Source organism: Hemitrygon akajei, chromosome 7 (genome assembly GCF_048418815.1).
Source record: "Hemitrygon akajei chromosome 7, sHemAka1.3, whole genome shotgun sequence".
Lineage (NCBI taxonomy): Eukaryota > Metazoa > Chordata > Chondrichthyes > Myliobatiformes > Dasyatidae > Hemitrygon > Hemitrygon akajei.
Genome location: NC_133130.1, coordinates 185,576,302 through 185,590,109, shown reverse-complemented (window position 1 = coordinate 185,590,109; position 13,808 = coordinate 185,576,302). Strand labels below are relative to the sequence as shown.

The 13,808-nt window shown below is 40.6% G+C and overlaps 1 protein-coding gene across 4 annotated transcripts in view; it reads left to right on the top strand.

Moving 5' to 3' along the window:
• col27a1b (collagen, type XXVII, alpha 1b) overlaps positions 1-13,808 on the top strand; it is a 591,175-nt gene that overhangs the window by 375,810 nt on the left and 201,557 nt on the right. For all 4 annotated transcript variants that reach the window (XM_073052881.1, XM_073052882.1, XM_073052884.1 and 1 more), the window contains exon 27: positions 8,602-8,655. In XM_073052881.1, the coding sequence (XP_072908982.1) occupies positions 8,602-8,655 (54 nt within the window). The remainder of the gene's footprint in view (positions 1-8,601; positions 8,656-13,808) is intronic.

The following is a 13,808-nucleotide window of genomic DNA, read 5'->3' as shown; positions in this document are numbered from 1 at the left end:
TTATGTCAATAAACTTCTCAGTTCCTAACTGGAAGTTGTGAGTAGAAGCTCAGGTGCCCACCCTGAAATGCTGAAGGATCATTATTAATGCGGGTGACTATTTTTAGAGTAGTTGAATCTGTTTACCTGATATCCTTTCAATATGTTGATAATTGCTGTGTGAGTGAGGGCATTCCCTCACTGCCTACGGACCAGAACACACATTCTGTGTATTTATTGTCTTTTGGCTAGGAAAGTGGGATTTAGATGCTCCAGTCTTCACTTGCCAGAAAGAGGTCTGGCACATTTCAGTCTAAGAGAATCAAGGAAAGTTAAAAGACAGAAATGTTTATTGAAAGCAGTTTCTTTCACAGGAAATGGCAACAAATTGAAGGTTGCACTGACGGCCAATCATAAATGTTAGTGAAAACTTTATTTCACACTGAACACCATTTTCTATTTCCTTCAGATATTTACTGAAATTTCTGTTCTGTAACCTTCAGATGAATGAAGAAATGTACTTAGCAACATTTCCAAATTAAAATACCATAATCTGCATTAAACCACATGTAATATCATCAAAGATCTTAACTATTCCAATTTGAAATAGAATATGCTTCTTTTGGTTAGTCACTTCTTCCAACCTATCCAAAAATGAATTTGATTAGGTGTAATTGTATATTCTGCTGAGGTTGGTTCAAATACATATGACTCAATGATTGTAGGTCTTTGATTTATTAGTATGCAGTGTTTTCTTAAACATTTATTTTCTCCATCATCTGCATTCCAATCACCGCTTTAAGAAGTCTGCAAGAAATCTGTTTCATGTGTACATCCTGTGTGAAAGCTTTAACCTGCTAGCTACTTACATTGCGATTTGTGGGATAAAAGAAACATTAAGATCCAGATGTTGAAAAATGAGACACATTTGTAAATCTGCTTTAGCTTCTTGGAATATATTCTGTTTAAATAACTATTAATTGTCTTTCAGCTTCTCTTTGCAAACATAATATCTATAGTTGCTCTCTTTAACATTCTCTATGAAAATCATTCTCAAAAATATATTCAATTTTCACATAAGTTCAAGGAATTGAAGAAAGGGAAAAGTAAGAAAGACACATGGAAATTTAGTATCTGCAAGACTTCAGTGCAATAAGAAATCACAAAGTCAGTATTAAATAAAGATGGTAATTTAGTGTTTTGAGTGCCTAAAGCTCAATTCGGTTTCCAAGCCCAGCCTAAATCATGCAAAACTGGATCTTTGTAAGTTGCTGGTATTGGCTAGTTAAACTGTAAAGCTTGTGGAGTCAACTTCATTGAGGCCGCAAGGTCAGTCAGCATCTTAGAACAGAGCAAAAGTAGTCGACTACTTTTGGAGGAGACTACGCCAGGCACAATCAGAGAGGGTGAAGACATGACCGCTAAGCTGATTCAGTGTGCTACGTGCATGATGTGGGAGATCAGGGACACTGATGGTGCCTCCGGCTGCTACAGCTGTGGAAAGTGTGTCCAGATTCAGCTTCTGAAGGAGCATGTTCCAGCACTGAAGAAAGAACTGGATGACCTCAGGTTTATCCGTGAAAATGAGAGTTTTCTGGACAAGACCTACAGTGAGGTCATTACACCGAGGATACCGGAAGAGAGAAAGGGGGAGAGGATGAGGAAGGAAAGGATGCTTGAAGTACAGGAGACCCCAGGGGATGTACCTCTCATAAACAGGTTCACCCTCTTGGAAGTTGTCAGGACAGAAGATACTGCCAGTCTGAGAGGCGGACAGATCTGCGAGCCGAAAATTGGTGCAGAAGCAGAGCCGAGGAGTCAGACATCAGGAAGAGCCGTGGTAGTAGGGGACTCCATAGTAAGAGGTACAGAAAGGGGTTTCTGCGGCAACAGGAGAGATTTAAGGATGGTGTGTTGCCTCCCTGGTGCTAGGATCCAGGACATCATGGACCGATTGCAGGGAATCTTCAAGGGTGAAGGTGAACAGCCGGAAGTGGTAGTGCATGTCGGCACAAATAACATCGGGAAGAAGAGGAAGGACATTCCGCAGCGGGACTTCAGAGAACTCGGAAGAAGGCTGAAAACCAGGACTTCCAGGGTGGTTATCTCTGGTTTGCTTCCAGTTCCTCGTGCTGGAGAGGGCAGGAACAGGGAGATAATGGATCTGAATGTGTGCCTGAGGAACTGGTGCAGGAAGCAAGGATTTACATTCTTGGACCACTGGGATCTGTTTTGGGGCAGGGATGAATTGTACAAAAGGGACGGGTTGCACCTTAATAGGCGGGGGACCAGCATTCTGGCAGACAGGTTTGCCACTGCAACACGGATGTGTTTAAACTAAGTAGTGGGAGGGAGGGGATGAACTGGAAATATAAGGATGGAGTTAAAGAGAAAGTGAAAATAAGAAAAGTTAAAAAGGACAACAGAATCAATGGAGTAGAAAGCTCAAGAAGAGATCATACAGTATGGCCAAGTGAAATAGGAATTGATATGAAAGGAGAGGGGAGTAATGAATTCAAAGTATATATGAATGCACGAAGTATAAGGAATAAAGTAGATGAGCTTGAGGCTCAGTTGGAAATTGGCAAGTACGATGTTGTGGGAATAACAGAGACATGGCTTCAAGCGGACAGGGCCTGGGAAATGAATATTCAAGGATATACATCTTATTGAAAGGACAGACTGATTGGCAGAGGGGGTGGGGTGGCTCTGTTGGTGAGGAATGATATTCAGTCCTTTGCAAGGGGAGACATAGAATCAGGGGATGTAGAGTCAGTATGGATAGAACTGAGAAATTCTAAGGGTAGAAAGACCCTAATGGGAGTTATCTACAGGCCCCCAAACAGCAGTCTGGATGTAGGGTGTAAGCTGAATGAAGAGTTAAAATTGGCATGTCGCAAAGGTAATGATACAGTTGTCAAGGGGGATTTCAACATGCAGGTAGACTGGGAGAGTCAGAATGGTACTAGACCCCAAGAAGGGGAGTTTGTGGAGTGCCTCCGAGATGGATTCTTAGTTGTACTGGAGCCTACCAGGGAGAAGGCAATTGTAGATTTAGTGTTGTGCAATCAACCAGATTTGATCAGGGACCTCGAGATAAAGGAACCATTAGGAGGTAGTGACCATATTATGATATGTTTTAACCTACAATTTGAGAAGGAGAAGGGAAAATTGGATGTGTCAGTATTACAGTTGAACAAAGGGAACTATGGAGCTATGAGGGAGGAGCTGGCCAAAGTTCAATGGAACAATACCCTAGCAGGAAAGACAGTGGAACAACAATGGCAAGTATATCTGGGAATAATGCAGAAGGTGCAGGATCAGTTCATTCCAAAGAGGAAGAAAGATCCTAAGGGGAGTAAGAGGCGGCCGTGGCTGACGAGGGAAGTAAAAGGCAGTATAAAAATAAAAGAGAAGAAGTATAACATAGCAAAGATGAGCGGGAAACCGGAGGACTGGGAAGCTTTTAAAGAGCAACAGAAGATAACAAAAAAGGCAATACTCCAAGAAAAAATGAGGTACAAAGGTAAACTAGCCAAGAATATAAAGGAGGATAGTAAAAGCTTCTTTAGGTTTGTGAATAGCAAAAAAATAGTTAAGACCAAAATTGGGCCATTGAAGACAGAAACGGGTGAATTTATTATGGGAACAAGGAAATGACAGACGAGTTGAACAGGTACTTTGGATCTGTCTTCACTAGGGAAGACACAAACAATCTCCCAGATGTAATAGTGGCCAAAGGAACTAGGGTAAAGGATGAACTGAAGGAAATTTATATTAGGCAAGAAACGGTGTTGGATAGACTGTTGAGTCTGAAGGCTGATAAGTCCCTGGGACCTGATGGTCTGCATCCCAGGGTACTTAAAGAGGTGGCTCTAGAAATTGTGGATGCATTGGTAATCATTTTCCAATGTTCTGTAGATTCAGGAACAGTTCCCGCTGATTAGAGGGTGGCTAATGTTGTCCCACTTTTCAAGAAAGGAGGGAGAGAGAAAACAGGGAATTATAGACCGGTTAGCCTGACGTCAGTGGTGGGAAAGATGCTGGAGTCAATTATAAAAGAGGAAATTACGACACATTTGGATAGCAGTAGAAGGATCAGTCCGAGTCAGCATGGATTTATGAAGGGAAAATCATGCTTGACTAATTTTCTGGAGTTTTTTGAGGATGTAACTATGAAAATGGACAAGGGAGAGCCAGTGGATGTAGTGTACCTGGACTTCCAGAAAGCTTTTGATAAAGACCCACATAGGAGATTGGTGGGCAAAATTAGGGCACATGGTATTGGGGGCAAAGTACTGACATGGGTTGAAAATTGGCTGGCTGACAGGAAACAAAGAGTAGCGATTAACGGGTCCCTTTCAGAATGGCAGGCTGTGACCAGTGGGGTACCGCAAGGTTTGGTGCTGGGACCGCAGCTGTTTACAATATACGTTAATGATTTAGATGAAGGGATTAAAAGTAACATTAGCAAATTTGCCAATGACACAAAGCTGGGTGGCAGTGTGAAATGTCAGGAGGATGTTATGAGAATGCAGGGTGACTTGGACAGGTTGGGTGAGTGGGCAAATGTATGGCAGATGCAGTTTAATGTGGATAAATGTGAGGTTATCCACTTTGGTGGTAAGAACAGGAAAGCAGATTACTATCTAAATGGAGTCAAGTTAGGAAAAGGGGAAGTACAACGAGATCTAGGTGTTCTTGTACATCAGTCAATGAAAGCAAGCATGCAGATACAGCAGGCAGTGAAGAAAGCTAATGGCATGCTGGCCTTTATAACAAGAGGAATTGAGTATAGGAGTAAAGAGGTCCTTCTGCAGCTGTACAGGGCCCTGGTGAGACCCCACCTGGAGTATTGTGTGCAGTTTTGGTCTCCAAATTTGAGGAAGGACATTCTTGCTATTGAGGGAGTGCAGCGTAGGTTCACAAGGTTAATTCCTGGAATGGCGGGACTGTCATATGTTGAAAGATTGGAGCGACTGGGCTTGTATACACTGGAATTTAGAAGGATGAGAGGGGATCTGATTGAAACATATAAGATTATTAAGGGATTGGACACGCTGGAGGCAGGAAGCATGTTCCCGCTGATGGGTGAGTCCAGAACTAGAGGCCACAGTTTAAGAATAAGGGGTAGGCCATTTAGAACAGAGATGCGGAAAAACTTTTTCACCCAGAGAGTGGTGGATATGTGGAATGCTCTGCCCCAGAAGGCAGTGGAGGCCAAGTCTCTGGATGTATTCAAGACAGAGTTAGATAGAGCTCTTATAGATAGCGGGGTCGAGGGATATAGGGAGAGGGCAGGAACAGGGTACTGATTGTGTATGATCAGCCATGATCACAGTGAATGTCGGTGCTGGCTAGAAGGGCCGAATGGCCTACTCCTGCACCTACTGTCTATTGTCTATTGTCTATTGACATGGTCCATGCAATCAGCTGTTGTTTTTACTGACCACTGTCTTCCCTGATTCTTTATTACATCAACTAATGTAGAAATTCAGAAAATTTGGACTGTTTGCAAGATATGTAGGTCACAATCCTTGGTAGGTTGTGGAATCTACAGTTTAATAGCCCACATAGATGTGTATCAAATGCCATGATTAAATTAGAGGAGGAGAAAGAGCCAGTTATTAGAAAAGTACAAAATCAGACACATTAAATGAGCAAGTAAAATTATAATGGGTAAGTGTGGGAAAAGCAGAGCATTATTTAAATGGTGTGAAACTGATGAATACTGGTATTCAGGGAAATCTGAGGTCACCATATAATTAATACAGAAAATTAACATGAACTAGTAATTAATTGGGAAGGCCTGTAGCAATTGTTACTGTAAATGCAGCATATTGGATGGGTTGATTGACGCTTTCTCACCCCTCAGGCATGTGTGTAAATTCATCTGAGAATGACAAAGTAGAAGTTTGTTTTCTTTGTTTCTTATGATCCTACATGGAATGAGTTTGAACCATCTCCAGATAACAAAGTTCACCTTTTACTGGTGGACATGCAGACACAGGTACTTCACAAAATGTTCCATTATCCCCTGAAAAGGGTCTTGATCCGAAATGTCAACTATTCTCTTTTCCATAGATGCTGCCTGGCCTGCTGAGTACCTCCAGCAATTTTTGTGTATTACTTGAAGTGACAAACTGGGAAATGGAAGATCACTGTAGTGTTCAATCACAAACAAGAGAAAGTCTGCAGATGCTGGAAATCCAAGCAACACACGCACAAAATGCTGGAGGAACTCAGTAGGCCAGGCATCAGAGTCCTGATGAAGCATCTCGGCCCAAACTATCGACTGTTCTCTTTTCCATAGATGCTGCCTGGCCTGCTGAGTTCCTCCAGCATTTTGTATGTATCACTGTAGTGTTGTTAAGGTTCATAGTGAAAGGAGTAGAAGAGGAAACTTTAGTTCTCCATCCAACCCTGCTGTAAGTAGCACAGTGCCAACATTGATCATGAGAAGTGGAAAATTTCCATTTTCTATACCAATGTTGTCCACTACAGGAAGCAATGAATGTACAGAGAAGGAAAAGGCTATTTTGCCAGGCAGTGAATACAAAAAGGACCATGTGAAATACTAATTGTATAAAAAGTAAGATCAATTAATTTTTCAAGTATTTGTCAACTTAATCTTTCAAGTGGCTGTACTCTTGCAGTTATGCCCATTATGCCTTCCTTTCTCTTTTATAGAAATGTACTCATAATTAAATACTTAATGGCTGGAATCTAATATCTGGAATTATGTTTTTAAAAATATTTTCTAAAATTTTTCTCATACAACTTGCTAGTTACAAATCACATTTTCATTACTATCTTAATTCTTCTCAAAATGTAGAATAAGTATAAACTTAACAATTTACAGTAAGACATTTGAAGTACACCTCTTTCTACTATTACCATCAAATCAGTAGATAAGTGAGGACTGCAGAAGGGCTGCTGGGATCAACATCAGGTCCACCTGAAAACAGTCACATATTCGAGCAATGCTGTCCTGCATATTGGGGGAGCAGCAAGTACAGCATGCAGTAGATAAAACTAAGTGATCTCAAAACCAAGGTTCGCAAGCCTGGGTATAACTGACGATGGACAATGAAACATGTAACAGGAGGAGGTGGCACCAAAAGATCCCAGCTTCAATATTGTCAGTAGACTGATCATTTCCATACGTTTGAGAGCACTCATTACATTTGGCTTAATATTGTCAAAGTCCTTGCAAATGCTCTGTATCTTGCTTCCTACAGTTAAAACATTTTGGTTAAAACTCACACATTTGTGCTGAATGATTCCTTTGCAAATGCATCAATATTTCAAACCACACTTGCAATTTTCATCATTTACACTCAAGTGATATGAACTTAATCCCAGAATCTCTTCCTTTGTTTATACTGTTGGTATATATGTTGCATTTACACTGACAGTTGCTGCAGGGCTTCCCAATTAATTTCCTACTGTAAGTGTTTGTTAAATTTCTGATAACACTCAGATTTTCCTGAATATCAGCATTCACACCATTTAAATACTGTTCAGGTTTTCTCACTTCTACCTATTCTATTTGTCATCCATAATAATAATAATAATATTTAATTCTCCTTCTCCTCATCCTCATGATCCCTCGCAGTGTCAATGATATTTCACTTACTTAATGTGTCTAATTTTGTACTTTCATAATAATTGGCTCTTTCGCCTCCTCAAATTTAATTCGACCTGCATTGGTCGATGTACTTTCAACAGTCCTGCTCTTAAGGCTTGGAATTTACACTCTCAAATTCTCTGCCTCTCCTCTAATAAAGGGAAAGTTTCCTGCAGTTTACTCTATCTATAAAATAATAGATATCCGGTAGTCTCAAGCGACCATGGATTTGTGCCTGGGAAAGTTTCCAGGGCGCAGACCTGGGCAGGGTTGTATGGGACATCGGCAGTTGCCCATGCCTTAAGTCTCCCCTCTCCACACCATTGATGTTGTCCAAGGGAAGAACAAGGGCCGATACAGCTTGGCACCGGTGTCGTCGCAGAGCATTGTGTAGTTAAGTGCCTTGCTCAAGGACACAACACACTGCCTTAGCTGAGGCTCGAACTAGCGACCTTCAGATCATTAGACTAACGCCTTAACCACTTGGCCACACACCAACACACTATCTATAACTTCATCATTATATATGTCTCAGGGTATCTCCCCTTGTAACCTCCTCCACTCCAGGGAAAACAGGCGTGGCCTCTTCAATCTCTTCTCATAACAGAAATACTTCATCCCAGGCAACATCACGATGAGTCTTCTTTGCCCTCTCTGCAGTGCTATCACATCTGTAGGTGCCAAAACATGTTTTTCTAAATGAAAGATGAATTGTGAAAACACCCATTTCCTCCCACATCCCAGAGATGTATAAATTGGCCACTGTAGATTGTTTGTAGAGTGTAGAATCTGGCAGCCAATGGGAATGCTGGGAGAATGAAGTGGGATTATTGCAAGATCAGTGATAGGTTGGTTAGGCAAGAGGGTGTTTCAGTACTGCATAACTCAAGGCTGTTATTATACTCCTACAATCCTCAAAAGATCAAATTGGCAAGTGTCTCAAATATAATAATTCTTAACTGAATTCACATTTTTCTCTTCTGATTTTTTAGGGTCACCCAGGGCCTCCCGGGGAACTAGGCCCTCCTGGACCAATTGGACCACCAGTAAGTGCCCAACATTTTTGGATTAAGTTTTGAATCTTTGACCACAAGCTTTTATATGGATGAACTATCCTGCAAAATATCTTGCAGGGCTTCCCAACCGGGGGCCTCACAGACCCATCCCTTAATAAAAGAGGTCTATGGCATGAAAAAGGGTGGTAACCCCTGGTTTACAGCTTCTATATATTCATTTAATGATGTTGTTTAAGAATATGCAGTTCAGAAATGTTACAATGCGGAAGAGTACAGGCATAGTGAGTGTGAAATTGAGTATACCCACTGTTCACACTGTTTATGAACTTTAGTTTGTGTCATTTTTAATCAAGTAACTTTATCTAGCTTTTTAATCACAAGGAATCCCTTCTCTGGTAAACGGCAGGAAATTGCAGTTTGTGGGCCATAAAATACTAAATCAACAAAAGTCAATGAGTTTTATATTTTTAAAATATAAGAAATTTTTTAAAACAAACTTGAGTCCATAAAGTGCAATATTGATGGAAGTTTATTTAACCTATTTATTAATCATGGATCAGGTGAAAAATGAATGAGATGCCTATACATGATTTCTACATTGCATAGTAACTAGAAAAATAATTCAATTGCCAGCAACTCAAAGGGGCTCATTCATAACACGCTTTGGGAAAAAAAGACTTTAGTCCATTGAATAAAGATAGAATAATTTTGAAGAGAGAAGTCCAGAAAGCTGGTTGTGTAATATCTGTCTGTAGGTACTGTGTTTACCCATTCGTGCACGAGGCAGAAGGAGCCTGCATTCGTTCAGGACTAAGCAGCACTCTGGAATGGCAACCCCACATGACACCGTCAGCTTTATCTGCTTCTTGCTATTTGCTATCGACTGGGTGGCTGCAGTGCGCTCAACGTTCCGAGTAGACCCCAGCAATGCTTGAAGACTTCAAGGGGAACAGTTGGAAAAGGCTCCACCTGCACAAGCTGGAAGGCCAAGTACTTAGATATTGTGACACAGAATACACAGTGCTGATTTTAACAGTATTAAATCTTAATAGATTAATGGCAAGAAAGCGAGTGGTACAGCCACCATTCTCATGCTGGCCAGAAGAAGAGCTATTTAGATCATCTTATTTTTCAAATCTTAGTCCGACCTTGAAGGTTGTTGTGCTTCATATACTCATTCAGATACTTTTCAAACATGGCATGTTTCCACAGGGAAGCTCCCCTCATACTGGTTTTATTACAAGCACCACAGTGGGTCAGGAAGGATACAAGAACTAGTCAAATCATCATGGCAAACATTTCTTTTATGTCCAATCAATTCCAAAACTGTAGATTTGCTGATGAGTTAGCCATTGCTGTTCAATTTACCACAAGTCCCCTATATGTTTTTCTCCACACAAAAAATGCTGGAGAAAATCAGCAGGTCAGGCAGCATCTCTGGAAAGGAATAAACCGTCGATGTTTGGTCCAAGACTGTTCATCGGGACTGGAGAGAAAGGGGGAAGAAGCCAGAATGAGTCGGTGGGGGGGGGGGGGGGGAGGGAGGGGAAGGGGTACAAGCTTGAAGGTGATTGGTGAAGCCAGAGGAGGGGTGAAGTAAGAAGCTGGGAGGTGATAGGTGGAAAAGGTAAAGGGCTGTCAAAGAAGGAATCTGATAGGAGAGGAAGAGTGGACCATAGGAGAAGGGACATCAGAGGGAGGTGATAGACTGGTGAGGTGAAAGGGGAGCCAAGACGGGGAATAGAAGAAGAGAGAAGGGAAAGGGGGTAGAAATTATTGGAAGTTAGTGAAATCGATGTTCATGCTGTCAGGTTGGAAGCTACCGAGATAGAATATCAGTTTTGCTTCTTCAAGCTGAGAGTGCCCCCAGATCACTTGGCAGTAGAGGACGCCATGGAACCAACAAGTCAGAATGGGAATGGGGTTTGGACTTAAAATGGTTGGCCACTGAAAGATTCTGCCTGTTGCAGACGGCGCGAAGGTGCTCGATAAAGTAGCCCCCCCCCCCCACCCCATCTACGTCAGCCCTTACTGACGCAGAGGAGGCCGCACCAGGAACATCGGGTATGGTGGATGACCCCGAGACACTCACAGGCGAAGTGTCACCCCACCTGGATGGACTGTCTGGGGCCCTGAGTGGAGGTTAGGGAGGGATTGAATGGTCAGCCGCTTGCAGGATATGTGCTGGGAAGGAGATCAATGGGGAGAGACAAATGGACAAGGAAGTCATGGAGGGATGATCCTTGTGGAGAGTGGCGGGTGAGGTAGGATGTGTTCGGTGGTAGGATCCCATTGAAGATTGCAGAAGTTGCGGAGAATGATGTGCTGGATGTGGAGCCTCATGTGGTATTTTTGTCTATAAGGGAGCATAGGACCCTTAACAGGGATTGGTGTTACTTGTGTTAAAGCAAAGAAAAGTTGCATTTGATGCCACATAAACTCATGTATCCTTGCATAAGTTACACCCAGGAAACAGCATTGCACTGGGCCAAACTGGAACTGTTCCCTCAGCTTTAGCATTTGTTATCATGGGTGTTTAAATTCCTACCTTAGAGAGTATCAAATGTGTGTGTACATTGTAAGGGGGTCATGACAAAAAATTTACCCTTTGAGCAGAAATTAAGCGTCTCCAATTGATTTACACATGTTTATTCCACCAAAAGATCACTGCCTACAAATGAATTGATTTGAATTGACTTTATTACTTACGTCCTTCATATACATGAGGAGTAAACACCTTTACATTACATCTCTGTTTCAATGTGCAAGTTACAGTAATTTGTAATAAATAGTATGTACTACAGGACAGTCAATATAACACAGAAATACAATTGTATCAGCATGAATTAATCAGTCTCATGGCCTGGTGGAAGAAGCTGTCCTGGAGTCTGTTGGTTCTGGCTTTAATGCTGCGGTATCGTTTCCCGGATGGTAGCAGTTGGAACAGTTTGTGGTTGAGGTGACTCAGGTCCCCGATGATCCTTAGGGCCCTTTCTTACACACCTGTCTTTGTAAATGTCCTGAGGGGTGGGAAGTTCACATCTACAGAACTTCCACTAAAGAAATGCCACTGCAGACTCTTTAAGCTGTTGCTTTTGATATAAAATTTGGCATATTTATGGGTATCATAGTTACAGATTTACTCAAGTAATTACATCACAGTGTCCTATGATGTTTAAATTTGTCTGAACCTGCACCTTCAGTTGCTCAAAGATGTGTTTATGTAATATAATTAAAAACCTGTTGTTAAAGACAATATTTCATCTTCATATTGGAGTGAAGGAGTGTGAAATATTACAGGATAGCAGTTACCTGATAGCCACATTATTACCTATCTTTGAACTTTAATAAGCTGAAGCATTTTCCTGCGACGGAATAAATTATCATTGTCTAAAATTGATTTTCTATTCCCTTCCTATTCATTACTGATATTAAAAGGTACATTTTATGTATAATGTAGCTAATAATGACAAATTATTTTAACTTATTCAAGAGTAACTTTTAGCTCTCAAATGTTTCAGCTTTCATTAGTGCAGCAGTACTCTAGAATTCTAACAGGCTTAATTAATAACGTACCATATTTTCTAGGATATGTTAAGTGACCTTGAAAAGGTATTCTTTTCCATGGAAAGCAATAATGGTGCTTGTTGATCAGTTTCCAAAATGTAGCAAATGTTATAATTTACTTAACAATGTTGCATTGTGTGCTCCAGTTAAATATTATGGATAATCTCATGAATAATGTTCCTATTTTCCCTCATTTTCCCCAACACCAAAATGAATAGAAAGGTGAATAAATAATTGAAGTGAGTGATGTTGATAATTCAAGTGTGATATATTTGACAGGATAAAATAGTACAAAAAAATTGTTGAGAGGCTCTCGATTAGAGCATACTTCAAAAGAAGCAGGGGAAAAATGTTGCCACTGGATACAGAAATACTTCGCTTTTGGCCTACATGTTTACAGTTCTTTTTCCTGACCCCAGCTGATTTATTTTCAAATTTTCCTATTTTCCCCATTTGTCTTCTCATAGGTTTCTGTTCCTGATCCTGTTCTCCTTTCTGCTGTTTATCTTTGCTTTTCTAACTTCATCGTTTGTATCCTTTTCTTTTGCCTAACTGCTGCCAGCTTATGCTGCAACAACTTGCCTGTCAAAGCTGCAGAAAAAACATATACAAATCTTCACGGCTATTTGACTAAACGTGCAATAATATCTTTCACGTTCTTCACAGTGCTTATGAGTAATGCACATTAGATGTGTGTACAGCTTGTTTTCACAAATGAACTCTTTTTGGTGATGCTGAATACAATAATGTCGTAAAGTGCAGATGGTTTACCTTTGGATTAGTCAGGAAGAAAATAGTTAAGGGTTTTAATTTCCTGCAAGTATCAGGTGCTGACACTAGTTTCCAGAAACAGTTGTTTTATATTTGTTTCAATCATTTTGAGACCAATGTTTCTGTAGCAGTAATCCTACTTGCTTACGCCTGTGGTAACTTTGCTTATTTTCTGTCTCAATTTCCTGTTTCTCAGGGGCTGATGTATTTGTGAGTTTTTCTAGATAATTTTCTCTAATTAACTCTATTTAATCTCTTCTCTAATCCTTCTGGATTGAATAAACCCTTCACATAATTCTCAATCATTTTGTATTCATGTTAATCTAATGCTGTTGTTTCTTCATATCAGCATATCTGTTTCCTCGATGTCTGTCTCTCTCCACTACTGTATCATTCTTCTTTTGATTGTTAAATATCAACATGATGGTTTTATTATTTTCATCTCTTAAACTTGATTTATCAAGTATAAAGCAAACTAAAGTTTGTGGATGTTTTGTAAATATTCAGTACAATGAGTAAGAAAAGAGGGTCTATTGGGGACTAAAAATAGGAAGCTTGGAAATGCAGATGTGGTAAGGTTCTTGAGGACTGTTTTAGGAGTGTCCTCACAAAAGCAGTGAGTGATGTTGTTAAGGACAAGTGTGATATATTTGATAGGATAAGACAGTACAAGATGAATTGCAGAGAGGCTCAAGTAGAGCATATTCCAAAGAAGCAAGGGGAAAATGTTGCATCTGGATACAGAAATGGTGCTATTCGACTAGAGGACAATTACTATTATATTGTTGTTTACAAGAGAATGGGAAAATCAAACACTAACCAGTCATTTAGTTTAACAGGTGCTG